The sequence below is a fragment of the Hirundo rustica genome, chromosome 2 (genome assembly GCF_015227805.2).
Source record: "Hirundo rustica isolate bHirRus1 chromosome 2, bHirRus1.pri.v3, whole genome shotgun sequence".
NCBI classification, from domain to species: domain Eukaryota; kingdom Metazoa; phylum Chordata; class Aves; order Passeriformes; family Hirundinidae; genus Hirundo; species Hirundo rustica.
The window spans coordinates 16,175,976-16,203,517 of NC_053451.1; the positions used below are offsets into that span (position 1 = coordinate 16,175,976).

Genomic DNA, 27,542 nt, shown 5'->3' on the forward strand with positions numbered 1-27,542 from the left:
AAAGATTAAAATTAGTTGATCATTTCAGGGAATTGACCTGAAGTCTTTCCACTTTTATCATCAGAGTGGATGGTTCCCTGCTAAAAATTAAGTCTTTGGCAACAAAGGCAGTTATTGCTGAAAACTTGTAGCATTTTCCCTTCTGGGATGATCCTAATGGAGACTCATTACCTGTGCTAGAAGGCATAGGCAGGTATGAGCCTTAGTTACTGTCAAACAAATGTTCCTCTTTTTCCCCCCAGGGAAAGTTTCGATATTTATTTCTCAGAATACTAAGGCACTGGATGGATGGACATCATTGGCAACCATAGGAAACATTTTGGAAGAAGATACCAACCCCAATGAGGTTTTGTCTTCTCAGAGAGCATTTTATTGGTTGGGGGGAAACATTTGTGGGTTTGTTGCTTTTTGGGAGGTTTTTTTCGTTCTTATTTTTTACTGGTATGATTGTTGTTTTTCCTCCTAACATCTCAAGTCTGTGTCTTTACAAGATAAATGATGTTGAGTCAAGAAAATGTTTTCTCTGAATAGTGCTGGGGTGCCACTGCTGTCTCAGCTCCCAGATGGGCAGAGGAGAGTTTTCATTTGCACACATATCTCTCGACAGTCCTCTCGCACTTTTTACAGGTTACGTAGCAGCACCAGTGATATTTGCAGTGGCAACGCTCCACCACTTTGTCCATGTAGGGGTTGTAGCCTCTGCCACAGCACATCAAGTCGCAGCTGTCACTCCCATTGGAAGTCTTGTTGCATTGTCTGGAAGAAGGAAAATGCTGTGAGCAAGTGAAAAATTCCTGCAGGGATTCCCAAACCACTGTCGTGTGGTGTTGCTGGACCTGACAGCGCTGCAAGGCACTGGGTGAAGCCAGCACAGCGAGCACCCAGCCAACAGCCCCCTACACCTGCAAGGGTGGCAGGGGAAGCCCTGGGCTGATAACACAGGACCTGCTATGACACCCAAAATAACATTAAACTCCTGTTGTGACTCTCCCAACCTGGCAGCATCCAGGCTGTCAGCTCGGCCAGGCTGCTCCCACATGAGCAGACAAGCAAAGCTGTTGGGATACCTCCACAACAAGAACTAATCATTCCAAACAATCTGTGTTCCCAGGCAAGCTCCAAAACTGTCTGAAAGGGGCTAGAAGAAGATGACACCCTAAAGAACAAACACGGGTATTTGTCTACCACTACCTAACCTGAAAAGGGTGAAGCAGGAACCCTACAGCCAGAGAGTATTTGAAAAGGTTCCATGCCAAGGATCTCCAGGCTGGGAAAAATCTTGACCAGGCTGTTACAGCCACTATGCAGCCACTGATCCTATCAGGGAAATCACCATCAATACTAGCAGGGCTGGACAATGCACCTTTTTCCCTTTGATTCTCTCCCAACATGGCATGAACAGCTTGGCAGTTGGCCCCAAAGCACCCTGAGTCCTGACCCAGGAACAGGAAGGGTGGCAGGAGAACAGGGTAGGATGATAAGTCACCAAATATCACACAGACTCTCGCTGCTTGTTTTGCTTCTGCTTTTAATTAAATCCAGACTCAGTGGGATAAATCAACTATTGTGTTGGGTTCTCTCATTTTGTCTGCTTGCCGGTGAATGGCTCAAGCTTTTCAGAAGCAACTCCTGAATTGAGGAATCTCTTTCAATGATCCAATGATTACCATTACCAATGATTACCTGTCCTCAAAAACCATCTCTCCCTTTTCCTAAAATAGTCCAATATTCACTGGACATGAAAACGCACCAGGCACTGAATTTTGGATGAGATGAACTATGTCCTAGAGACAGCATTTCTCCACAGACTGTAAAGACAGCCCAGGATGGAAGTGTTCATGTTTGGTCAGATGCTTGCACTTTTTTGGTATGTACCCAACACCATGGGGCTGTGAACTTGATGGAGTTCTGAAACTACTGTAAGAAAGGTGGGTTGCTGAGTAGAGTAATTGCTGACATCTCTCCTAAATCTTATTCTGTGTGGCTATTTTGTGTCTGTTTTGGACGGAAACACTCTAAGGCTGCTTTGGGGCAGGAAGAGGAGAGAGGAGCATAAGTCGGAGCCTTGAGCTAAGCAACTGTTAACAGATGGAAACAAATCCTTGAGAATTATAGGAATTGTTCATGTGGTAATGCTTTAGGAAAAATTATGGGATTACTGGAGCGTTGAGATTTTGTTCTTGCTCTTCTTTAAGTTTTTCTGCCTCCCGTTTGTTATTCTGATTCGCATTCCTCTCCAGGTTCAGTGTTTAAAGGCCCCCTCAACTCACTGTCATTCAGGAGTGCGTGTAAATATTTACACACCCTTGAAAGCCTCTACCAAAGCTGAAGTGTGCAGCCACACTGAATGTGTTTGCCTAACGCTGAACCAAAGGCCTTGTTAGTGCCCCTGGGAGCTGGGGCCCCTCCCCAAGAAACCTCCAATGACTCCTCATAAATGCATTAATAAATGCATTAAGTATTCAGAGCAAAGGTTCAAATAGAGGTGTGCTGACATTAGAAGAGGGGAGGGTATTTGTCAACCTTACTCAGCTTTGCTAGTGGATGGAAATGTTGTTTCCTGGAGGTACACCTCGGGAGGATGGGGAATCTGCAGAAGTGTGGCAAGGGATGCACAGTTCATCTGTGTCACTTCATGCTGGGAGCTCACTAAAATGGCCAAGAAAAGGAATAGGGGTCCACTCTGACTCCAGCTCACCACTGAGGACATTCACTCCCCAGACATACAAAGCACACAACAGTGACATTTACCCCATTCAAATAGGAAGCAAAACTCTTCTACCTGCTGTATTGGGACCTGGGATTCTCTCTTTCCCTCCATCCACTTCTGTGGTTTGCAAAAAAAGAGCCCACCCAACAAAACAAAACAAACAAAAAAAAAGTGGATCTAGTAGGAGATATGCCTTCCTATATACCTTCCCCATTGCCCACAGCCTGAAACAAAGAAAGGAAAAAAGAAAAATCCTATTAAATAAATCCTCAAGTTTTTCTCAGTTTGATATCAGGAAATGGGGATGTTCAGAATGGGTGGGTTGAATAGCCAAAACAATGTTTTGATCCCATCATAAACATATATGGGCTGCTAGAAAACTTTCCTGACAATGCCACTAGGCAGTGATTTTGTTTTCTGTCTTAAAGCATAGGCCTGAATATGAATTAGATTAATTTTTCATTAAACAAGATGAAGCAGGCAGTTTCTCAGCCAGTGGGGGAAGACAAAGAACTCCAAAGACCAGAGTTTACCCTCAGAAGCTGCCCTGAACATCGGGTTTCAGAGTCTACATCTGTGATCTCACCAGGCTCCCCACTGATGGGTTAAGTTCAATCTGATTTGTTTTGGGCCTGGTCCAGCACCATTCCAGAAACTCAGAGAAATGCCCTTCTCCTGAGCCTTGGAGAGAAAACACTAAGGCAGGTGATTGCATCGTAACACAACACTGTAACCTCTAGAAGCACTTGGAAGACTGCTGAGAAATTATGCTTTGGCCATAATCCCAGCCAAAGTTCTGACTCGAGAACAGGCTTTCACATTGTCACAGTGCTTTTTTCTTCTTTATGAAGGGAGAAGGTCAGCAGTGCTGGCTGGACAAATCCCGCTCCATATGGCTGTCCAAAATCTCCCCTTTCCAGCCCTCATTTGCAGCAGCACTGCAATATACCATACATCATGGGGGTGGCTCCTCAGCAGAGGTTGTGAAGGACGCCCCAGAACGTCTAAGAGTCTTCCCTCAGATGGAGAGTGGGGATTTTACTTTTAAAAGCTAGGGGGAGATCACAGAATTATTTTGGTTGGAAAAAACCTCTATGATTGATCAAGTCCAACTTAGCAATGTCACACAACTTCATTGTGAATCCCTATTTACTCTGTCCCATCAGCAGATAGAAGTATACAAACTTTTTTGGTTGCACAGCTGGCACCTGGGATCCAAATTGATTCCATGATTATGACATATGATGACAGGGATGACTTACCCACTGGAACCTCACTCCATCAATCCTATCGATAAGGACTTTTAAATGAGAACATGAAAAAGTCATTCTGGGGCACAAACCACTGCCTTCCTGGCCCAGTGCATCTCCCAGTAGATGAGGGAGATGCTGTTACAGGAGTAACACACGAATCTGAACATTCTCTGTAGTCCTTTTTCTCATACACTGCTAGCACCTGGGCTGTTGCTTTAGGGATGGATAGAAGGGATGTTCCTTCCTTGACGCCTCATCCCCTTGGCTGTGTGATTCCCTCAGCCTTTTCTGACCTGAGGGAAACCATCAGCCTTCATGAACTCCAGCAGTCCCAAATCCCAGTACCACGGTGTAATGTTTTTTCTCTTTTAAATCAAATTCCTTTTTATTTCTTTGGTGCCCCTTGCTCTAGTAATGTCAAGTAATGCAGCAGTATATAAAAGAAAGAAAGAGAAAAATAACTCAAATCCCTCAGGATATATTATAACACAATGGACATTCTTAAAAATACATCAAGGTCCATATAAGATTTCGAGGGAGGAATCTTACCTACTTTCAAATTGCATTCTCATGCACAAAGAATGACTGGAGACTGACACTAAAACAACTGTATGAGAAAGAATTATCAATAGCATATGTCAGTGAGATGTCAAGAGAGATCCTGGAACTAGCCTCTATATTTAGTAATGAGGAGTTGAGAGTAAGTTTAAAAAATTGGGGATAATGCTAGGGAAGGAGTTGAGGACATTTTGTAACAGTGGATTAAGGTGCAAAGTAAGCAACAGACTTTGGGAAAGATCCAGCTAAATGTGGAAATGTTCCCAGGGGAGCCAGAGGTGCAGTTCAGAAAGTAGAAAACTATGAAGGAACTGATTTAGAGAAGTATGTTAAAAGAGGTATCTTTTAACCTCTATAAAAGATTATTGCAACAAGCAGAGAGAAAAAAATCTTCTTTATATGCCAAGGAAAGAGGACAAAAAATATTAATTTTATTTTAGATTATGTTTAGTTTAAATTTCAATTTAAAAAAGCCTAACACTGAGGGTAGTAAAACCCTGGAAGAGGTTGTTTAAGGAAACTGCTTTTAAGAGCAGAGTAGAGAAATGTCTTCAGTAACATCCCAGTGGTGTCAGTTCAATATTACTCCTGAAAAGATCAAGATCTATGGAAAATCATTCCCAGACCCAATTTTCTCTAACTCAAATGCCATTTGGTTGCAGAGGGACTAGATATGTTTAAGGGAGCTAGTTTTGTTATCCATTGCAATTTTACTGTGTGAAATTATTCTTTTCCCAATTAAATTTATTAATCACAAACCTGTTCAGAAAACTTTATGATCAAATTCAGGTCTCTCAAAGTAGAAAGAATTCAATTTTCCCCACATATTAACTAAGATAACAAAAAAAAAAAAAAAAAAAAAAAAAAAAAAAAAAAAACCACAGCTGGCCTAATTACTGAAATGGGCACCAGATGCAAGCATGTTGCCCTGGGAAAGAAGGAATAACACCCAAATAAGGTGGGAGGAACAGAAAGCTAATGTTTTTCTGACTTTCATAAAATCGTAGAACAGGTTGGAAGGAACATCAAGATGTTGGAACGAACGTCATGAAGGGCCATCTGGTACACCTGCCCTCCTGCTATGTACAAGGACACCTTTAGTTAGAGGAGGTTTCCTCCAGTTCTTCTGGGACACTCACAAAAGCATTATTTGCTATTTCTTATTCAGAATTTGTCGGATCCCATCAAATAAAGGGTAGCACCTCCGATAACTGTTCCAAAAATTGAGAACACATTATAAGTTACTCAAAACTCATCCTGTGCCATCACTAACAGAAAACAAAAGAAGCTGTAACAAAAAACAAACAACAAATGCTCTTGTCTACCCATAACTACTACTCTTCCCCAGCTACATATGAGTGCTTCTGCTAAAAAATTTCATTGCCTACATAAACAAAGAATCACAGAGTGGGTTGGGTTGGGAGGGAACCTTGGAGATCATAGAATAGAATCTTCAAGGTCAGGAATAACCTCCAAGGTCATAAAGTCCTACCCTGGACTCAGTATCACCAAGCCCACTAAACCGTATCATGAAGTGACACATTCACTCATTTTTTAAACACTTCCAGGGCTGATGACTTCCCTGGGGAGCCTGTTTCAATGCTTAACACATCTATCACTGAAGAAAATATTTTTAATCTCGAACCTGAATCTCCCTCAGCACAAGTTGAAGTTATTTCCTTTTTCCTGTTGCTGGTTTCCTGGGAGAAGAGACCAACCACAGCCTGATTATGATCTCCTTTCAGGGAGTTGTCGAGTGTGATAAGGTCTCCCCTGAACATCATTTTCTCCAGACTCAACAATGCCAGTACTCTCAGCCACTCCTCATAGGACTTATATTCCAGACCCCTCAAACAGCCCTTCTCTGGACACACTCCACACCTCAGTGTCTGCCTTGGAGAAAGGGGAACAACACTAACATGGCACTCAAGGTGCAGCCTCACCCGTGCTCGGTACAGGGGGACAGCCTAGTCCAAGATCAGCCTGTTCCAACGCCCATGCCAGGAGTAGGGACACTTTCCACTGGTTGTCCCAAGCCCCATCCAGTATGGCCTGGATCACTTCCAGGGATGGGGCAGCCACAACTCCTTTAAAACAACCTATTCCTGTGAACACCCTCACCAGGAAGAATTTCTTCCCAATATCCCATCTAACCCTGTTCTCTAGCAGTGGAAGGCCATTCCACCTTGTCCTGTCATTCCAGGCACTTTTCCAAAGTCCCTCTCCAGCTCTCTCAGAGCCCCTTTTGGGACAGGAAAGGGCTTTAAGGTCTCCAGAGCCTTCTCTTCCACAGGCTGAACAATCTCCACACTATCACACAATGCAAAGCATATTCTTGGGATAGCAGGAAAGAAGTGTTATCAAGGGCTGCCACCGAACCCTGAAAACCTAGCAACAGATGCATGCTCAGCCAGCTTCATGTATGTTCATATCCAAGAAAGCATACCAGCCTAAGACATTTGTGACAAATGTTTTATATTGCAGTGAAGAAAGTATCTGTGAGCAAGGAGCAGCCACCAGAGAGTGGCGACATTCCTTGCCACAGTGAGTCAACTGAGAAATGATGCCTGATCAATCCAGCTAAGCTGCAGCACCTTGTTTGTTGTGGCCTGATTTCTGCAGCCTAAGAGAGCTCCTTCCCACATTCAGCTTGATTCCAAGACTGCTCTGGGAAAGAACAGTAATAAACAGCTCTGTTATCTCTGCAAGGCTTAGTACATGGCAGAATTTCCCTTTCGTTGGATTCATTAAGGAGTCTTAACAGCCTTTGAAACACAATATATTGCACTCCACTTATAAGGAAGATTCATATTTTTGCTTCTTTTCTCACAAAAGAGATCTCAATTTTATAATCTGATTCTTTCAGGCAGGAGCAACTGAACTACTTCATTAAAGGACGAAAAAGTGCTTTCGTCCAAGAAATCTCAGAGAAGGGGAGTATTTACATTTTCCCCAGTGATTGATTTGTTGTACTGGAAGTTTTACTTGCAGCTTTGTAGATCACTTCTTCAGCCTTTTCTCCAGATCATTTTTAACTGGTTATGAAAGTGTGATGGTGGTATATAAATACACAGAGTCTGGCTGGAGTCAATGTGGCAGTAAGTCTCTCTTGCAGGAGACTTCGACACCAGTTGCAAAAATCAGCTCCTTAGTCAGCTTTTCAGCAGAGCTTAATTCCCTGACTTTGAAATCTGGATATACCCTGAGCACTTGGAGTCATGCAGATTTCCAAACTGTTTCTAAATTTCAACAAAGTAAGAAAGTCCAAAGTGTCTTAGAAAATGTTTCAGGCTTGTTCTGAAGAAGGCTTTTAAATCCTTTGAGGAAAGACTCTAAAAGGCTTTTGAGTAACTGGGGGCTCATTTTCTGAGTGGATTTTCATATGGTTCATCTGCAAAGTAATTCCCTTTCCTGCCTGAAAAGCACACAATAAGTCTACATAATGTGAACCCTCACATTAGAGGGATCACCAGTTAGATTATCCCTTCCACCCACCTGGCAGAGCAGGATTGTTTCCTGCAGCGTACAGCAAAATCCAACACATCCAAAGTGTTGCAACTTTACCATCAACCTCTGTCCTGTTTCCAGCATGCTATGAGCAAGAAACAGACCTTAGAGAGTGGGAGGAGGAAAAGGACTTTCCCTGGATATGCTGCAAAACTGCTCATTTTTTGTCACAAAAAAAAAAAAAAAAAAAAAAAAAAAAAAACACATCAATGTGAATATTTTAATCAAGGAACAGGAAAAGGGTGTGTTAATGGCATAGTCCTCCCTCCAAATCTCTTTGGAGGCAGAAACCAGGGCTGAAAAACACTGAAGATGCCCAATCAAAGTCTCCTGGGCTGTGGACATAGGGGACTGCACTGTAACAACCTAGGCATGGACTGACCTCTGCACCCAGAAAAAGGCCAGAAAGGAAATGGGAAGGTGGCTGAAGAGAGAGTAGATCAAGTGAGAGACCACCACCACAACAACAACAAAAACAACAGCAATCTTTTTGACTTCAAAAACTGCCATGACTGACCTTAAAATTTAGACTACTTGGAAACAGCAGGACCTACCTCCAGAAAATTTTGATGTGCATAAAGATAAAATATTCAAATACCTCCAGGACATGACTCATTAAATAAAAACCTGTTTGAGTTATGCCCATGTGAGTATTTTTACATCTTTCCGGAGTAAGCATGAACCACATTTTGCCATGCCCTCTCTCTAACAGCATTCCTTTTGTACTCCTTCTACCTTATCCGTGTCACTAGGCACTATCTCTGCAGCCCTGCAGCAGGCTGGAACAGAACCACCACATTTAAAATGCATTTAGGCACCCTCTTCACAAGAGAAAAATCGCAAAGAGAAAAAGGCATCCATGGGAGGAGGAGGCTGGGGAAGATCCCCTCCCTTTCCCTGCTCCCCCCAGGAAGCATGGACAAATCTTCACCCACACTGTGTGTATTTTACATTTATTTCCTCTATTAATTTAGTTCAGGAAAGGAGTTGCTATGACTTGTATCACACATGCTGATTTTGAGACACCAGGTATCTTCTCAAGAGGCTGCAGATGGACTGTAATGAAAACAAGCCCAGCTACACGTGACCTTAAAACTTGGCTTGAGTGATGCCTGAAGGTCAGCACAGGACTCTCTCACCCTCCTCCCCTCCCATGGCCAGCACCATCTTCCGTATATGAGAATGAGGAGTATTTTTTGACAAGTTCCTTTTGAAAGTCATCCCCTCCTGCCTTAATATCTTGGTTTTCTAAATCCTCACTCAATCTCACTTCCTGTGGACCCTTGGCTGGCAGGTTCACAGTCATGGCTGTCGTCCAGCTCAGGATAAATGGATGCCTGCAGTACACATTTTCCTTTCCTCAGAAGGAAAACAAAAAAAGTCATTCAGGACCTTGACATATTTTTCATCCCTAGTTGGGATAAAAAGTTGAAATCTCCTGTAAAATAAGATTAGAGGAAGAAGTCACACCTCCCTGTCCCTAGAAAGGATTTCAGCTCATGGAAAATGTTTTACTTGGCAAATCTGTAATGAATTCAACTTTGTTTTTACACAACCTGCTCATTTGATGCAATTCCTATAAAACTAATTTCCAAATAATCATCACCATTTTTTTTTCCTTGCAAAACAGAAAGGCACAACAAAGAGGTCTTTTTCAAGGCACAAATATGTCAAAATCCGTACTAATCCACAAAAACTTCACTTCCACTCAGATGACACTTTCCTTCGGAAACCAGTCTCAATACATGTTTTTTACTGCTGTTCTCAATGACTCGTAAACATCTTCACTTGATAATTAATGCTCCACTGCTGAACTGGCAGTAAAGGTCAGCCTGGTGTTCCCACCACAGAGCTGTTGGAGAAGTGCTGTTGTAGAGAAGTCCAGCCACTGATGTCAGAGGACACAGGACATTAACCGTCATAAAATGTCAGGGGACAAAAAAGACACTCTTGTCTCACTCAGCTGTCTTATCTGCTGATAGGCTCCACCAGTTAAATGCTGATGCAGAATCACAGAAGCATTTAGGCTGTAAAAACCCTCTAAAATCATCAAGTCCACAACACTGCCAAGCCTACCACTAACCCATGTCTCCAGCTGCCACATCTCCACATGCATATATTGTTTATCTTGCATGCATTTGGGTCATTTCATTTCAGCAAAGTCTTCTCCCCATTGAACCATAATGGTCCAAATACCACTACATCAAAATGAAGGCATCCCAAAAAAAGGCCAGGCACATACTCCTTGCCACTTGCCTGAGCCTCCACCATGGAATAGCAGAAAGAGCGGAGAAGAATTTTGAGAACTATCTAAAGAAAGCCAGCAAGATAGTAACTAAAGAGAGAGGTTGAAATCCAGCCATTGCAGCCACCTAACAAATATTAGGAAAATACTGGAAACATACACTTTTTTGGCTGTTGATGGGTCGGCTCTAGAGAGATCAGATGGGTCTGCCCATCTAGAGATGTTCAGATTGTTGAAATGTTGAATTAGTCTGTCTTGGAGGAAATTAAACAGATGGTGGGAAGAGAAAGGCATGCCTGCTGCCTGTGAAAGGGGACGGTATGCTGCCCAGTGGAGGCTGGGCTTGACCATAATGACCTTAAATCATAAGCAATACAAACACATGCAGTAGAAGAAAACAAATAAATATAATCTTCGTAGTTAGGGTTTTTTTTAAGGCAGTCTATGAATGCTGATTCTGACTGGGTTCACATTTGCCTGCTTAAGGGAGCCTTAGAGTAACATCTCTTCTAATCAGCAGTGGCTGCAAGAAATGATGGAAACTCAACACAGTATAAAAAGCAGCTGCTTGATCCTTACATGTTCCTGTGGAGGTGAGTTTCCTGGGGAATTTTGAAATGTATCTTGTGCCTGACTTTGTAATGGAAAATGTGTCAGCAAGCCCTGTCTTAGCTACAGCCATCATTAACAGGGTTATGCGTATCGTACGTTAAAGATATGTTTTACATGCACCTATGTTTTACATGTCACCTCCTCAATTGCCCCTTATTCATATATGTTCCCCTCTTGCCCTTTCCTCTTTGGGGTCAGAGTACAGTGAGCACCCACTGCAGAAGTCCTCACCTGTCCTGGGTCCCATGTGACCCCACTTTTTCATTCTTCATGCAGAAATCAGGTGAGCTCTGCAGGTAAATCAGCTCTGTCTCTTTGACTGGCCTGATATCAATATCCTTCGGCACAAGGTATTTGCGTGTGCCCATGGGCCGGTGAACAACCTTGGTGGCAGATAAATATTTGGTTTTGAGGTCCAGTGCAATGTCTCGCAGTTCTTGAAGGCCTTTCCAACAGGTCTTGATAGAGCATGACCCAGAAACTCCATGGCACTTACATTTCATTTCAAGAGAGGCTTTCAAGACCTGCAAAAAGGAATGCGGGAGTTAGGAAATGCCCTTGTCTTACAGCCAAACATCCCACAAGCTTGCTAATGAAGGTACTTCCTTAGCAGGAACGGCTAGAGAAAAGTACTGCTGTTCTCATTTCTGCACAGACAGTCTAGAGTAGCTACTTTGCAAAACGAATGAGATCCTACAACCCTTTGATGATCGCTATCAGTCCAGGACTACTTTTAGAAAGGCTCCTTTGCAGCCAGAAGACAGAAGACTGTTTTGAATTTTGATCAGATATCTATACTGGGCTGCATTTCCACCCTCTAAATTCCTGAGGAGATGTATATCAAAGCATTTTATAAATAGATAATTAACATCAATTTCAACCTCCAGCAGCTTTGGTAAGAGAGATGTAATGGTTTTGTTGAATTCAGTGCAATCTCACCCTCCCTTTCTGCTGGTCATAGGGCCAAAATAGCCTTTTACTTTGATTCTGCAGTATTCTCATTTCGATGGAACATGGCAGGATGCTGCCAGGAGGGGCTGAATGCACCCACCATAGCAACACCATGTCCCAAACAAAAATTTGCCCTTTGCAATAGAAAAAGACCTCAAGACATTACAAAAATAAAATAAAATGTAACAAAGATCCCAAACCCCAAGCAAACAAACCAAATACTGCAGGAATAGTAGGGAGGAAAAAAAAAAAAAAAAAAAAAGGCAGGGAGGGAAATTTTAGCATGTTTGTGCTCTGCAAAGGTAGACTTCGCCTGTAGCTACACAGCAAGCTCCCAATGAGCTCAGCATGCTCCAAGTTTGCCTGCACAGGCATCCCTGGAAGGACCAAGTGCAGTAGGAGCAGCCTATGGAACCACTGGAGGTCCAGAGATGGGTGCAGGGGTCAGTTTTATATCCTGTCCCCTTCCCCATCCCTACCCCCCGCCCCCCCCAAAATCCATTTCTGCAGCTGCATGGAGGGCTGCTATAGGGATTTGCACATCAGTGCACACCAGGCACTGCACATGGTAAATATTATCCCTCCACTGGATTCAAGCTGTTAAAAGCAGCTTATGCCAGACACAAGAATAACCACTAGCATAGCAGTGTGAAAGGGGAAAAAAAAAAATAAAAAAATCTTCCCTCCTGGCTGCGGGCAACTGCTGCTGGATGCATCTGGCAGATGATAATTCTCCACGTTGACATAGCACTCCACCCGAGCAGTGCCCTTGGCAGAGCACGATGGGACCTATCCCCACCACACCTCCTGGGATAGGCAAGCCAGAGCCAACCTTGGCTGTGCAACAGGCGGCAGTGAGACATCCCACTCACGGTTAAACAGGACTGATAATCACATTTGGGACTTTCTGAGTCACAGGGTGAGTTATACAGCCACCCTTTTCAGCAGGCCAAAGGAGTTGAGAGCAATCCAGGAGAAATGTGCTCCTTTTGCTAGCTGATTGAGACACTGAACCTCACCGAGTGACCAATGCTACAGATGATGGTAACAAGTATAATAACTCGTGTGGATTTGTTACCTGTCTCCCTACTTCACTGTTGTGCAGATGCATCAGTTTATTGGCTTGTGATCCTGATTTTTTCATCTTCATGGGAGCATCTGAAAATTTGGACCCCATGATAAGACCATAGTTGAGGTTGTCTGCACATCCTCCCCATCGATACCCAGGTCCAGGTGTCTCACCTGGGATGGGACCACAGGAACAGCCAGGGAGGTCCCCGGTGGTGCAGGCTCTGGCAATGGTGTGGCTGATGGCAGCAGCAGAGAGGGCATACACAAATGCTGACTCCCTTGTGCCTGAAAGGGAGAAGAACTTCAGCTCAGTCTCCTGGGCCAGATAAATGTTCCCCAAAAAGAGACTCACACAGTCCACGTCCCACAGAGCAGCCAACACACCAGCTCACTGCAGCTGAGATGTCCCATGGCACCACTAGCTTGGAGCACATCTCCTAAGTCAACTCTTCAACATAAGACACATGGATTTAGGCATCTTGTTCATTGTGGTGCGATTTGCTCTTGGAGCATGTGAATAAGCCCTTCTGTGGACTCTCCTGCCTCCTTTTGCTCCTGTACTCATCCCACAACTCCCGGTGGGATGAGTAGACCAGAATGGTGGTCTGCCTTGTAAGAGCTGTGGAAGACCATGTCCAAGAGCCGCTGGGCATGACTGGCACTGTAATGATGAACATGGTCTCAGAGAACAGGACAAGGAGGCTCTGTAGTCCCCACATGGCCTCCCAGGAGCAATACCCTTCCTATGTCCAGCACACACACACACAAAAAAAAAAAAAAAAAAAAAAAAAAAAACACAAAAACAAACAAACCAACAAACAAAAAAAACCAACAAACACCACACACTGTCGGGACTCCAGTCTCAAATGAGCCAGCAGTGCTGTTTACCTCTCTCTAAGTCCAGCAGGTAGTTAGGAGCCAGCTCTATTGAAGAGCAGTTCCACCGCATGTCCGAAAAAGTTTTACGGCAGGTCTTTGTCACTTCCTGCGCTGCCTGAATGATGGTCTGCATCAGCTCCAGGTTACTGCGGCACAGCTGCACCTGAGAAACCACCAAGCCTTCAAGCTGCTTACAGTGCTGGGTTTGATTCAGAGCCAAAGCCAAAGGAGTCTTGGACAGCGCTCTGAGGAGACAAGCACATGCAAAAAAGCGTTAAAACACGTTCCAGTCACCTATGGTTACCTGACTTAATTAAAGCTTTCTGTAAATAGGTGCCTAGAAAAAGCTGGTGAGAAAGATGAGCAACTATGAAGAGTGATTTATCTCATATAAAGTAGGCATTTAAGGAAGGTGGGAAGAAGCAGCCTTTAGCAGCGTGTGATTCTCTTTGTTATTGAGGGGACTCTGCACAAAACTCCAGGGATGTATGTCAAGTCAACTGGATGTGTAAATCCTGTGGGGAAGGTTGTTTGCTGAAGAATGAAGAGCACAGACCTCCCAACAGAGTGAAAAATGACCCATCAGTTCCATGATAAAAGAAATCTGGATCCTCCAAGACTGTGGCATTTGGGAAAAAAAAGCAACATTGGTGTTATCAGTATTTTGTATTCAGCATCTGTCTCACACACTCTCAAAGGATTATGCTAAATGTCATGTCATTAATTACAGAGAAAATCCCCTGCAAGGCCTAGGGAAAAAAAAATCACCAAATTTGCAAAACATATGCTTTCACTTAGAGTTAATGCCAAGAGCCTCCACTGATTCAATCACTGTTGCACATAGATAAGCCTGTTTCTCTGGTGTCCAAAAGCCGTAGTGCAAAAGCTCAGTGGGAATACGTGCAGAGAGAGTACCACAGTCAAATCAGACAGGATGCATGAATACTAGCAAATATATTATCACAGAAGAAAAGAGCAACATCCCACAGTGGATGGTGGTGCTTCTACTGCCCAATTGCCAACATTTCCTGGTTAAAAAAAGAACAAATACTGACACGCATCTTACAGGGCTGTACTCTTCTTCCCTGAGCACCCACATCAGTAGAAGCTTGGTGTGTAACTCTCTTTGTATGTTTATGGCTTTATTAGGGTAGTCATAAAAGTTTTTCATTCCCATAAAACAACTTTTCTAGCTGGCTGCATTATTAATCTGATGGCATCTGATCCTGGCAACACAATTTTAACACATATTTCCTTCTCTCCTTGTTAAATGTGTTGGCTTTCATATTCATTCCAAGCCATCTTGGTTAGTTTGGCTTATTAGCAAAGATATTTTGGGGTGCATTTCACTTTTTTACTGTAACATCCACATTCTTCAGAAATTAAATGAGATGGAAACAGAACTAAAATTGATCCCTAACCAAAACTGGAGGTATTAAATCCTTGCTGGGGATGAATAGGCCCGCACTGACAAATTCCCATGTGACTGGAGTTTGGCATTTCTGGCACTAATAATCAGTGGCAAACTTGGAAGGGAAACAACCACTCTGCTAGTTATATAAATATATACTTCATACATGTATTTAAGGGGTCTGTTAAGCATACTGCAAGCAGAAGTCATCACCAGTGAATTTCAAGGGAAAGGAAAAAGCGGTGGGCTTGGCAGTGTTAAGTTATTGGTTGGACTCAATGATCGTAGAGGTATTTTCCAACTTAAACGGTTCTATGATTTAATCATCATAAATTCTGCCCTGCAGTTCATCTTGGTCCTATACACACTGGTTTCATGCAATGTTCCCTGTTTGGAGAGGGGCCCCTCCAGAAGGCAACTCATCCTGCCTTAGACGTGAACCTGAGCTGGTGGAGAAAAAGTTGTTGGTGATATACTGGGTGATCAGTTACCTCAGAGAGATCACGTCCTTGAAGGTAGAGACATGAGTCTCTGAACAGTATGACTGTCACCTGACTGCAAACCTCTACAGCGTGGACCTCACAGTAGTCCTTCAGGATCCTTCTTTAGCTCATGGAAAGCAAAAAGCCACATCTAGGAAGCAGATGGCCTCTTACGCTTTTGAGACCTATGGCAAGATACCACCATGACTTAGAAGTGCTCATTTTCTGTTCTGTACAGGAAACCCAGACACCGAGCAGGGGCACAGACATCTGAATGGTATAAGCACAGAGCTGAATGAAGTATGTCCAATAGCACTTGACACCAGGAATCTGTGAAAACTTATCCCAGAAAGCCTATCAGCAACTCCCAGGAATGAGCTGAAACACAAATCAGGCAAGAGGCCAAAGCAGCTCATCAGTAATAGAGTATAAATGATAAATACTCCAGCACAACATGTCCCAGCAGCAAGGGAAGCAGGCAGGATCAGTGAGAGAACTTTACAGCCTGAGCTTCAGGCAAATGAGGAACATTCCAAGTCTCTGAGAGAGGCTGTACTATGAGGCGGCAGCAACTCAGTTTTCTAACCAAACATGTCTGGTGGCACTTGAGAGGTCTTGGAACATTTTAGCTGGTCCTCCAGAAGGATGCATATGTCTCCTAAGTCCTACAACACATTTTCTGATCCTTTATACAGGTCTTCAGCCTCTTTAAAGGACCTGGAAGGCTACATTGAGGTACCTCTATCTCACCATTACAGACAAGTCACAAATAATCACCTATAGGTAGGGACGAAAGCAGAATTCAGACCAAACTCATCTTCAGTATGAAAAAATGGAATGTGATGCAACAAGATTATATTATTACAGATGGCTTGAAGCAATCACCATTAAAGAAGCAGTTTTATAATGCAACAAGAAAACCATTTGCTTCATGGAAGAGGGAAAATACCTTCCGATTGGTGAGAAGTAGTAAATGGCAGCAATGGCTGTTTCTCATAGAATGAGCTGAGCTCCATGGAGTCTACCAAGAATAAAACTGCATGATGCAGGAAGGTGTTTTCTGAGCATCTCCCAGGCCTGAACTTCATGTCTTTGCTTATGAGAACCTATAACTGGAAACATCTCCAAGCATCAGGAGGAAAAATTGAAAGGTAATGGAAAAGAAAACTCAGTTACTGTAGTCACTTGCTGAGACTGAAAAGTGCATTTGTAAATCACAGATTAGGAATGTAAGAGGTCCATTAGGTCATCTAGTCCATGCCCTGACAACCTAGGTTTGCCCAGTCTCTGTCCTACATTTAAGAATATCTTCTCCACTCCATGTCACTCTCCCTGTGGAAATGCACCACCCCTCCCTGCTTCCTAAATTCTGGCAGCATCAGGGGATGGACACCCACTGCTCGCAATAACATTATTGTGAAACAACATCCACTCGTGGAAAGAAAAACCTCCCCCCAGGAGAGGCTGGTCCATGGTAGGATTTGGTGGTGGGTCTCTCGCCTATCTTCACCCAGTCACCACCGATCATCAACACTGGGAGGGAAACTGGAGCCAATGGGGCATAGCCAGCCTGAAAATCCAGCCCTCAGGGACATGATTAGAAGAACATCCTTCATTCCTCAACCTGGGGAAAAAAAAATCCCTGATAAACGTCTTTCTGTGGACTCACACCCTTCATCTGAAAAGGGGATTTTACCTGCTTGCACCCCAGAAATGCTGGTTTTCACTGTTTCCCCCTGATAACATTGTGCTCTTCTCACTTAATTCTCCTGCCCCGTCCTTCATTCTCCAGAAAACCAAGTGGTGGTTGTTTCAGGTTTTTTAAAAGATACATGTTATTTAAAGGGATGGATCAAATAAGACCAAACCCAAACATCTCCTGATCTATATATAACACAGCAGGTCTTTCAGCTGAAGTTGTGGATACTGACAGAAAACTATGAACATAATTACAGAGGAAATATGCATAGATGGATCATGACATCAAGACTCTTAATTATCTCATGCAGTTATTAAATTTCATTTGAAAACTTTAATGCTCTGCATTAATAACTAATTAGTGTTAGGTCCTTTGAGAGGTATGGGCCCATTCCTACTTGTCTGGGCCCCAGGAGAGGACTATTCATAGGAACTGCAGGTGAGGAGGAAGCACCTTCAGATCTCAGCAGGTATCAGTGAAAGTCATATATTATTTGGTTTAAAAGGTACCCTGTGAGTAGGACACTGCTCCCAGTCAAGTCAAAGGGAGAAAAACTCCTTTAATTGTGCAGCAAAGCATTGGTGTCCTCTAAAACACCCTTGAAGGGTGGAAGAATCTTCTCTCTGGAGGTATCTCCCCACCCTCCCTTGTGTGACATGATGTGAGAAAGTCTCACAAAGGGACTGCTGGTGAAACCATGAACTTCTGCTCCAAATTACTAGCTTTGCATTCTGAAAAGACTTTCTTTTTAATGCCTATTCCCAAACCCCTTAGTCTTGTAGGGATGTGGGTGACACAAAAAGACTTAGACAAAATTACATGGCTGTGGAGAGTGAAGTGTGCGGTAAACATTAATAAAGAGAGGCAGAGAGTGAGGGTTCTTTTTGTATTTGATCTCATTGAAGGTTTTTAATCTGCAGGAGCCTCATTCTCCCAGGTTTTCATCTAGAAAAGGATTGCAGGGATGTTACAATAACCTTGTCTAAGCTCCTGGTAGTCAGAGGCAGCCCATGCCCCTGCCACCCTGCCCTGCATCAGTTCCAGTCTGGGGAACAAAAGTCCTGGGAAAGACACTACATCCCCTGGTAAATGCTTCCCCTGGTTCTGCAAGGGCTTTTCAAACAGAGAAGTAGGATTTATGTGGTTAAAAAAAAAGAAAAAAAAAAAAAAAGGGAGAGAAGTATGTGTGTGGGGAAACCAACCCTGAACTAAAAGCTTAAAATAAGAGCTGTTTTCAGATATGGTGCCAAATTCAGTGCTGGCAGTAGTGGGCACAAGGCTGTTGACTTCAAGCCCAAGCTTGACTGAAGTCAATGCCAGCAGTGAGTTGGCTCACTGAGTGCCAAGGAAGGCCATGGGGCTTTGTCAACTTTTCCTGAGCTGCCTATGGAGTGAGGAGCAAACTTCAAAGACATGGTACCCCCCTTTCCTCACCCCCATCCTACTCCCCTTCTGCCAGCCCCATCCTGCAGTTCTTTCATAGCAGCTCATCCAGCAGTCCCTTGCCAGGCAGTCTCCTCACAGGCGCCCGTGTCTCCAAGTCCCAGCTCCCTCCCACTAGTGACTGAAGGAGAGAAGGAGGAGCTGCCAGGAAGCACAAAATCTTTCCATTTTCTCCCCTGCTTTTTGCTGGCTGCAGAAGGGCTGCTCAAGGTTGGTGGGCTAGGGGACATCCTGTGTTCACCAAAAGGTGTGGTAAAGCTGCCTGTTGCTTCTGAAGGGCTGCAATTTAACCATAGGAATTGTGCAGCATTAGCTGGGAATGGGGCTCAGCTGGGGATTGCTCCAGAGCACAAGACATGATTAGGTCACCTCAATAGACTTCCCAAAGTGACCAAGCTCCATCTAAAAATGATAGTATTCCTAATGCCAGCACTTGCTGTCTTGAGCATATACTGCAAGCCATAAAAAAAAAAACAACAACAAAAAAAAAAAAAAAAAAAACCCTCAAAAAAACACAAACCCACCCCCCCACCCCCCCCAAAAAAAAAAAAAAAAAAGCGCCCACCCACCAACCAAATCACTTGCTATGTTTGGCTTACTTACAACCACGTTGAAGGGGACATTCCATACAGAGGGACAGAGGAGATGCCAGCCCCTGTGGAGTCAGAAGTGCCTCAGAAGCTACTCTGTGCCTGCATATCCCAACATCTGCAGACCTTTGGGGCATGCACATCTGGCTACAGCTCCCTCTAGCACTCATCTGTTTTTCAGTTCTACCCAAATAAGTTGCTTCAGCACCTGCTTGGTCAAACCCAAGCTCTCCTGGGAAAGCTAAATGGATTGCAAAAGCAGATGGGGAAAGTGATAGAATTGCTAGATGCATAGGCCCTAAGACATCTCTGATGGAAACCAAAGGCTGCCTCACCTTCCCAGGCACTGTGACAAGTGATGTAACCTCCCCACATACCTGCTTTGTTCTAAGGATGGTAAAGTGTTTGCAAAACTAAGATGCAGGGAATACATTGATGAGAAAGGCTGCATCTTCACAACAATCCTGAGCCAGCGAAGATCGGGAGCCACGGCTTTAAACCTGAGTAGTTCCCTGGAGCTCAGATGAAAGAGCACGAGATACGAAATTTCTCTCGGGAAATGTGTACAAGAACAAGAGCACGTATACCAGATGCTGACTGTCCACACGCCATGCTGGAAGTTTGGTGGGGCTCAGCACCAACTTCCAACAACAGGGAATCTGGACCACAGAACTCACAAAAATAAGCCAAGTAAAATAAAATAAATAATTCCTTTTTTTACCTTCTCCCCACTTTTACCCATTTTCAGGGCATATTTGTGTTACTAAGAAGTCGTAAATGGCTGAAAAAATGTGTTTTTCTTCTTCCCCTCCCCCTGCAATTACATCACACACTGAATCAAAATTAAATCCCTATCACCTCTCATATCAGTCACTCCCTCATCTCCAGGCTGGTGAAACCCACCTCCTTATCTCTCTCTTCCACTCACAAATCCTCTTTGAAGCTTGCCTCTGGCACTGTGCCTACAAAAATGATGCAGTGGGCAGACTGCTGAGAAAAGCCCACAACTGAAAACATCACATAGCACACCCTCCTTCTTCATCCCATCCTTTTTCCCCACCTCTCGGTTCATGAGTAAGAGAAGGAAGGAGCAGATTTCAATTGCACAGCACCCAGAATACGAGTCCAGGGCTGGGATAAGCAGGTCTGAGGTATTACTCAGTATTTGGTACTCTGTTTGCCAAGAAGTTACCCATGCAATTTCTAAGGACAGTCCCTGAGCCCCAAGGAAAAGGAATGATGGGGAGCAGGGAAAATTAGCCTGTGTTTCCATAGGAAAATAAGGGTGAAGAAATGAGGAGAAACAGCAAATGAAAGAAAAACCAAACATAATTTTGTGAAAACCCAGCTGCCAGCATCCCAGTTACAAGCTGCTGTGGACAGGGAGTGCAGGTCTCTGCCAGGTTTTAAACAGGTGTGAGGGGAGCTTAGTGGTGCATCTGCATGCTGTTCATGCTTCAAATACCACTCTAATCCCAGCTTTCATCTTTCCCACTCACTTTTTGATAGGAGGGATATGTCTGCTGGGAAAGGGAGGAGCAGAACTGTGGTGTCTTGCCTCCAACTACTTCTGTCCCCACTCATCCCTGAAAGCCACCCTTGCAGTTTAACCACTTAGCAGCCAAGAGGCTGCTTTTAACAGCAAAGATATTAGGGACCTTGCCCTGCCTCACAGCATTTTTTCATGTCTGTGCCTTGTCACTATACTATCACGCCCCCTCTGGAGCTCATCTCATCCCTGCCCTCCAGGGGAACCCAAGCCCTTCACTCATGATGAAGCACCTTGCCCAAGTGGGGCACCAATGCCAAGCACATGGGCAAGTCCTTCCAGTCAGTCGCGGTTCTACACATAAAAGCCCTGCTGGATCAGGGTGCCACAAAGCAGCTTTATTTCTGTGCTGCATAGAAATAAACGCTAAGGAGTCCCCTGGACATGTTGCTAAATGTCCTGTAGAAAAGGAGATGCCTGCCTTTCCTGGCACTGGATATAGGCATAGCTGGGAGCCTAAATACTGGAGGAAGCTGGTGGACAGAAACAGCTGAGTTATGCAGTTGAGCTCTGCTGACTGCTACAAGGCAGTGAAGAGCACACCAGATCCTTACCCTCCTCTACTTCCAAGGTGATCCTTAGAGTATGGAGACAGCAAATGAAAGATTATGGAAGGGTTTGGGGTGGAAGAAACCTTAAAAGTCACCTAGTTCCTACCTTCCTGCCATAGGCAAGCGTGGCACCTTGAAAGATGCCCTAAAGTAGGTGACTATTCCTCCCACCTGACCATGTGCATTTAAACACCCTATGGAGAGATTCACTATGCTTCTCTTTATGGATATAAAAGGCAGATGTGTCATCTCTAGCAGCTCCCCGCAGTACACAGCATCACCAGTGGCTATCACTTAGCATTTCTGTTGTATGTCTCTGTTTGGAGAAGATGAATTGCCATCTGGAAGCTCTTCTCTTCCCTGACTACATGATGGGCGGTAAAAACACTGTCTCCAACATGATATCATCGTCTTGCAGATATCCAATTTAAGCCTTTATAAAAGGTGGCATGAGTGGAGCTTCAAATGACAATGATTGGAACAGCAGAGTGAGAGAATTAGACATAGCATAGCATGAAGTCTGTTGCGGAAGGAGTAACAAAACAGGAAACTCTTGTCAAAGTTTCACCACCTAACCCAAAAATCCTAACCCTACAGAGTCTTCCTGGCACTGCATATTATTGTGCCTTTTCTTCTACCAAAGATGCTCATTTGAGGCAAACCCATATTTCCTTATTTGCTTTGTGCCCAGCTCCAAACCCAAGTAGAAAAGACAGATCACTTATCAAGGGCATGAAACCAGATTGGTGTTGTAGTGGCCTGTTTGTTTATTTTGCAGCAAGCAACTAACTGATTGCTTGCTTAAGCAAAGAAATGGGATAGCGTTGTTTTCACTTTGCAGTGACATTACCTCCAAGGAAACTCAATCCTGACTTGACTGCAGTCCCTGGTATTTCTCCACCCTCCTCCCCCTTCTCACCTCATTTTTAACACCCTTCACAAAATCCAAAGGTTAAAAGGTCTACAAAAAACCTGTGTTATCTGTCAAGCATCCTCTGTGGTTGGAGATGGGCAGCATTATCTCAGCTGCCATCCCTACTTCTCTCAATTCCTACTCAGCACAACCAGTGGTGTCCTAGTGGGAAAGTTTCCCAGCATAGCAGGAGCTAATGCTAGAAACTTCATTAAGTGGCTCATGTGAGCATTCAAGTGTGTGCCTTTCCCTCGGTATCAATGAGGAGAAAAAAAAAAAAAAAAACCAAATGAGCCTGAATCATGCATATTTTAGAAAGAAGATGGAGACATTGTTAGCATAAGCACCTAGTACACACATTGAACTCAATCAATGCCTGGAGAACTGCAGTGCTTTCTGCTCTTTAAACAGCTTTACAGCATGCCTCAAGCAGCAGTTGTACAAACAGGTAAGAGACCAGCAATTCCTACAAAAACATTAAAAATGCAGGGATAGATCCAGGTACTTACATCCATTTTATCCCATAGCAAAGCCCTGTCTGCAGAATCAACAACAGAAAACCAGCTAAGAAAAGTCGCAGACTTGGCTTCATTTTCTCCACTTTCTCCTGCTGGCCAAAGGAAATCAGCTTCTCCAAAGAATTTTTTTTTAAAAAAAGAAGTTTTCTTAATATTTTGTGCAATGTATTTTCCTTCCGTTTGGGTGTTGCTCGTTCTTGGAGATGAACAATCTGAAAGGAGAAAGAGCCCGAGTTACGGTTAACCCTGAAGTTTATCAAGTCACTGCAAGAGAGAAGTCTATTATCCAAATTGAAAAGTAGTGGTTTATGAATCCTGAAAAGGTTTGGATTATCCCTTCTCAGTCCCCTCCCTTGCCAAGCCTCGATACAACCTCTCGAGTCAACAGGCAGACAAACCGTATGGGTTGAATTACACAGAGTTATGGTCTGCTTGTGTTTCCATTTAACCCTGCACATGGCAAGACTTCATTCGCTGCTTCACTGTAGTGGTTTTTTGTGTGGGGGTTTTTTTTTTTCCTTCCCCTCTCCAAAAAGTTTGTGCAACTGCTCAGGAAGGGAAAAAAAAAAAAAAAAAATCTTTAGATTAGCCCAAATCTTCAGCTATTCATCTCCCCCTTTCCTCACTCCAGATTTCTTTTTCCTCTCTTTTCCTGCAGAGATGACAAATAATAAAAACTGCATTTCCCTACTTAATGCAGGTGCCCCTGCCCTGCAGATGTTTCTTTCTGATCTGTTACAATAAATGCGTTTTACTCTTTACCTTTTGCTTTTCTTCTCACCTCATTAACTCTGCCTCTCACTTCTTCCATGTCCTTGGCACCTGGAGCTCAGGGAAAAGGCTGCAACTTTGTAAACATAAAATCCCATTTTTGTCTCCAGAGGACAACATGGAGGAGACAAAAAAGCTCTCAAGGATACTCCCCCACCCATTTTCTTCTTGTTGTTTTTTTCCTTCTTCAGGCCAAACAGATAAACAAACCAGGTGCAGGACTTAAATCCTTAGAGGGGTCCTCTCTGTCTCCAGGGCATGGCTTGCTTATTTTAGCTGCAGTATAAATAGCAGTAAATGGGTTTCCCTTCAGTTATTCACTTCAGACGCCGGTCCAGGCTGCTTTTTGTGGTCTGCAGTGGTTTCCCATCCCATGAGAAAGACAACAGTAAAATAACCTGCCCACCACATTGCATCTCTGGAGTCTCACAACACAGCACACTGGCATACCAAAACTGTAACTGTGCATTCCCCCACATCACCCCCTCAAAGCAGGGGACTGGGAATAGCAGGAGCAGTCAGCTTCACTTTGGGAAACCTCTTACCCTGGAAAAAGGGTATCCTACCTGATCCCCAGCTCTGGATTTGCCGAGCTGCAGCTTTCTGCCCAAATATCCCCATTTGGAGTGCAATTGGGTTGGGGGGAATGAATATTTCTGAGTGTTTCCTCTGCCATCTGCAGCATATTTTTCCATTCAGGCTGCCTTTTGGCTATCCCAACCCCAGTGCCTGATGTAAAGGGTTACTAGAGGAGTGCTGTTGTTATGTTATTACAAAGGATTTTAATAACCTCTAGGGGCGAGTTCCTGGCTCTCTTGAAGTCCCAGACAAAACTAACTGCCTACAAGGGAGGCAAGATTTCATTGCCATGGGTTGTTTTTCTTTAATGCCCACTTGAATTTGGGTTTGATGCATCCCTTGAAAACAGTGTTCCCACACTGTTCCAGGAGTACATGCCTCTTGTTTCAGAGTATTTCTGTATCTTTTAATCTTTGGGAGCCCTTTTCTTCCCACCACTCTACGAGCATACTGGAAACCCTCAACCCTTAATCCTGTCCATTCCTTTCAGTGTCTGTTTAGATATTTCAGACCCCTTATCTCACGCCTGCGAACTGCTGGACAACACAAGAATCAGGTGTAAAATATTTCAGATGGTCTAAAAAGCTCTCACTAAACCTGACCAGCCAATGCCGTTTTCTATTCCCCTCCCCCCCACCTTGAAAAAGTCATTGATTGGGGTTTTTTCAACCCCTGGACAGGAATAGAAATTATCTAATTCCCCCATACCTACCCAAAGAACTTTGCATGCAATTGCACCCCCTTTTTTGCAAAGGTAATCAGGCCTTTTCCCGCTCAGTCCAGCACAGACTTAGATTTGCAAGAGCAATTTGCAAGGGGACAGGAAGGACACGCTTTGGGGAAGATGTGATGTTTACAGCTCTGGTGAGCTCTGGGTCACTGATCAAACCAACAGCAAGTGGCCTGTGAACTCCTGAAAGCAGGAGCTGTTTTTAATCCAAAGCTCTCCTTGCTCTTCACCTCAAGGCTGTTTGCAGCCATCCCCTCTCTGGCACACGGAAAACACTCCCATCAGACATCTCAAAGACTCTGGACTCAGGGATGGGAACAGACAATTTTAACTGCATAAACCTGTGAGTATCCAGCTCACATTTTTCCAGTTTTCCCATCCAGGAAACAAAGACATCCACCTGACTGCTGCCAGCCTGCAGGTCTCTCCAGAAGCACAGCAACCTGGTTTAAGGGTAGCACATCCCCAGCTGACCAACAGTGAGGAGTGGGAGCAGAGAAAAGGAATAGGGGGTGGTGGAGCTGATTCCAGCTGCGGGGTCTCACCACTCCCTTGCTGCCTTCTGGATCTTCCTTTCTCCCCCGCAGCCCCTGGGTGTCCCCACCACCCTGCAGGCTCCTGGAGTCCTCGCTCCTCTGCAGGTCCTTGCATTGCCCTGCACATTTACAGCTGCAAGTCTCCCGTCTGCCTTCAGCCCCTGGGTCTCCAGCCCTCCTTCCAACTCTCGGGTGTCTTCTCCCCGCTGGAGCTCATCGGGCACGGCTCACTCCACTCTCTGGGTCTCCTTCTCCCCTTGGTCCTCCCATCTCTCCTGCACTCCCACTTGCCTTCGCCGGGTCTCAGGTCTCTTAATTCAGCCTCCGAGTCTCCTCCTTCCGTGCATTCCCCCGGGTACCCCTCTCCCTTGCAGTCTCCAAGCCTCCCCTCTCCCTTGCATTCCCTCCCTTCTCCCTGCCCCATGCATCCCCCCCGGGTCTCCCTTCTCCCTTGCCGCTTCTCTCCCTGGCATCTCCTCGGTCTGCTTTGCAGCCTCTAAGACTCCTCTCTCCGGCGAGCGCCTCAGCGTCCTCCTCCTCCCGTGCATCCTCCGGGACGCGTCCCCTCTCCTTGGAATTCTTGCCACGCCTCGCAAACCCCCGTTCTTGGCCAGCCCCGCACCTTCGGCGTTTGGAGGGGCTCCCCCGAGGCGCCGTCCCCTTCCCACCTCTCCTAGCAGCGGCTCGCACCCCGCTGCGGTCCCCGCTTACCTTCGCCCGGGCCGGGCTGCGCGGGGACCGGGGCCGCTCTGCTGCGGCGGCCCCCGGAGCCGCCTTATATGCGGCCCCCTCCGCTTTGATATGCGGAGTGATGTCAGCTCGGATTAGCATAACAAAAGGCTCCGCGCCCCGCAGATGCCCCCGCGGGCACGCTCCGCCAGAGCCCCCCCCGCGCCCCGTCCTGGCGCAGCCCCTCGGGAGCGGGGCCGGGGAAGCGCGGGGGGGGCTCGGCCGCGGCCGCCGGGGGTGGCGGGGACACGGCGGGACTCAAGGGGGTTCTTCTAATCAGCGGTTAATGATTAGCAACGATTAGCAACAAAAAAAAAACCAGCGAGTTAGTGTTTTCGCCGGAACGCGAGCGTATCCTGAAAGTGCCCCGCTCCCGGAGCTGAGCGGCCGCTGGCCATCCCGGAAAAGAGCAAGGATAACTTGTGCCGCTCTGTCAGGGAGATTTGGCTCTCCTGCGAGGGAGAACCACCGCCCGGAGTACTTTCTGCTCATGTACTCGTGCTGTCAGCCTGCATGTTCAACAGCCTCTTCTCTGATCTGTCTGTAATCGGTGGAAAGAGCCGGTGTTGAAGTCTGTTTTTTGCTTTCAGGTCGGTTTCGGGGTTGGAGGCTTGGTGATTGCCTGCAAGCGAAAGAGAAAGAGGAAGGAAAATATAAAAAGAAGGTGGGAAAAGGAAAGAAAGGGCGGAAAAGAGGAAAGGTAGTAGAAAAAAGGATATGGAGAAAAGAAAAATAAGGAAGGGGGGGAAGTATACGAGAAAAGAGGAAAGGTAAAAAAAAAATGAAAAAGAGAACGAAAAAGGAAAAGAAAAATTAGAAGATAAAAAAAGAGAAAAATAAAATGTAAAAGGTAAAAGTAAATAGAAAAAGGAAAAAGATAATGGAAAAGGGGGGAAAGAGAAGGAAAAGAGAAAATCAAAAGAATAAAAGCAAAATTTAAAAAAATAAAAAGTCTAATAAAAAGGAAAAAATGAAAATGAGAAAAACAAAACAAAAAAGCATGAAAAAAGGACAAATTAATAAAGGGGGAATAAAAAAGAGAAAAAAGAAGGAAAAGAAAAAAAAAAAACAGAAGAAAAAGATTAAGATGAAAACCTTGTAAGAAAGAAAAGCACAACTGGCTTCTGAATATAAGGCCTCATGAGTCTGAATTTAAGACATCTGTCAGCTATGGGCTCTGAAAAAATGGATGCTGGTTGCAAAAGTACTTGTGTTTTTGTTTTTTTTTTTTCATTTGGTTTAATTGTGGGTTTCA

General features: G+C 44.6%; 1 protein-coding gene across 4 annotated transcripts; it reads right to left on the reverse strand.

The window, feature by feature from the left end:
* On the reverse strand, positions 1–26,300 carry WNT11 (Wnt family member 11). 4 transcript variants are annotated; one of them, XM_058419343.1, is made up of 7 exons: positions 26,181–26,300; positions 22,934–23,154; positions 13,796–14,031; positions 13,079–13,192; positions 12,915–12,994; positions 11,117–11,409; positions 1–756 (listed from the first exon to the last, which is right to left on the reverse strand). In XM_058419343.1, the coding sequence occupies exons 2-7, from the start codon at positions 23,014–23,016 to the stop codon at positions 582–584; spliced, it is 981 nt and encodes a 326-aa protein (XP_058275326.1). In that variant the 5' UTR covers positions 23,017–23,154; positions 26,181–26,300; the 3' UTR covers positions 1–581. The 4 variants fall into 4 exon arrangements, with proteins under 4 accessions (XP_058275326.1, XP_039911599.1, XP_039911598.1 ...); XM_058419344.1 differs by lacking the exon at positions 1–756 and adding an exon at positions 9,183–9,466; XM_040055665.2 differs by having other exon boundaries at positions 12,915–13,192.
* Positions 26,301–27,542: the final 1,242 nt, after the last annotated feature.

What these genes read in the sequence shown, in the direction of transcription:
- WNT11 (XM_040055665.2), bottom strand. Translation starts at nt 23,016, where the DNA reads ATGAAGCCAAGTCTGCGACTTTTCTTAGCTGGTTTTCTGTTGTTGATT. An exon ending in TGCTATGGGATAAAATGGAT is followed by an intron (nt 14,032 to 22,933) that starts GTAAGTACCTGG and finishes TTGTCTCCTCAG; the next exon opens with AGCGCTGTCCAAGACTCCTT. An exon ending in TCACATGGGACCCAGGACAG is followed by an intron (nt 757 to 11,116) that starts GTGAGGACTTCT and finishes TCCTTCTTCCAG; the next exon opens with ACAATGCAACAAGACTTCCA.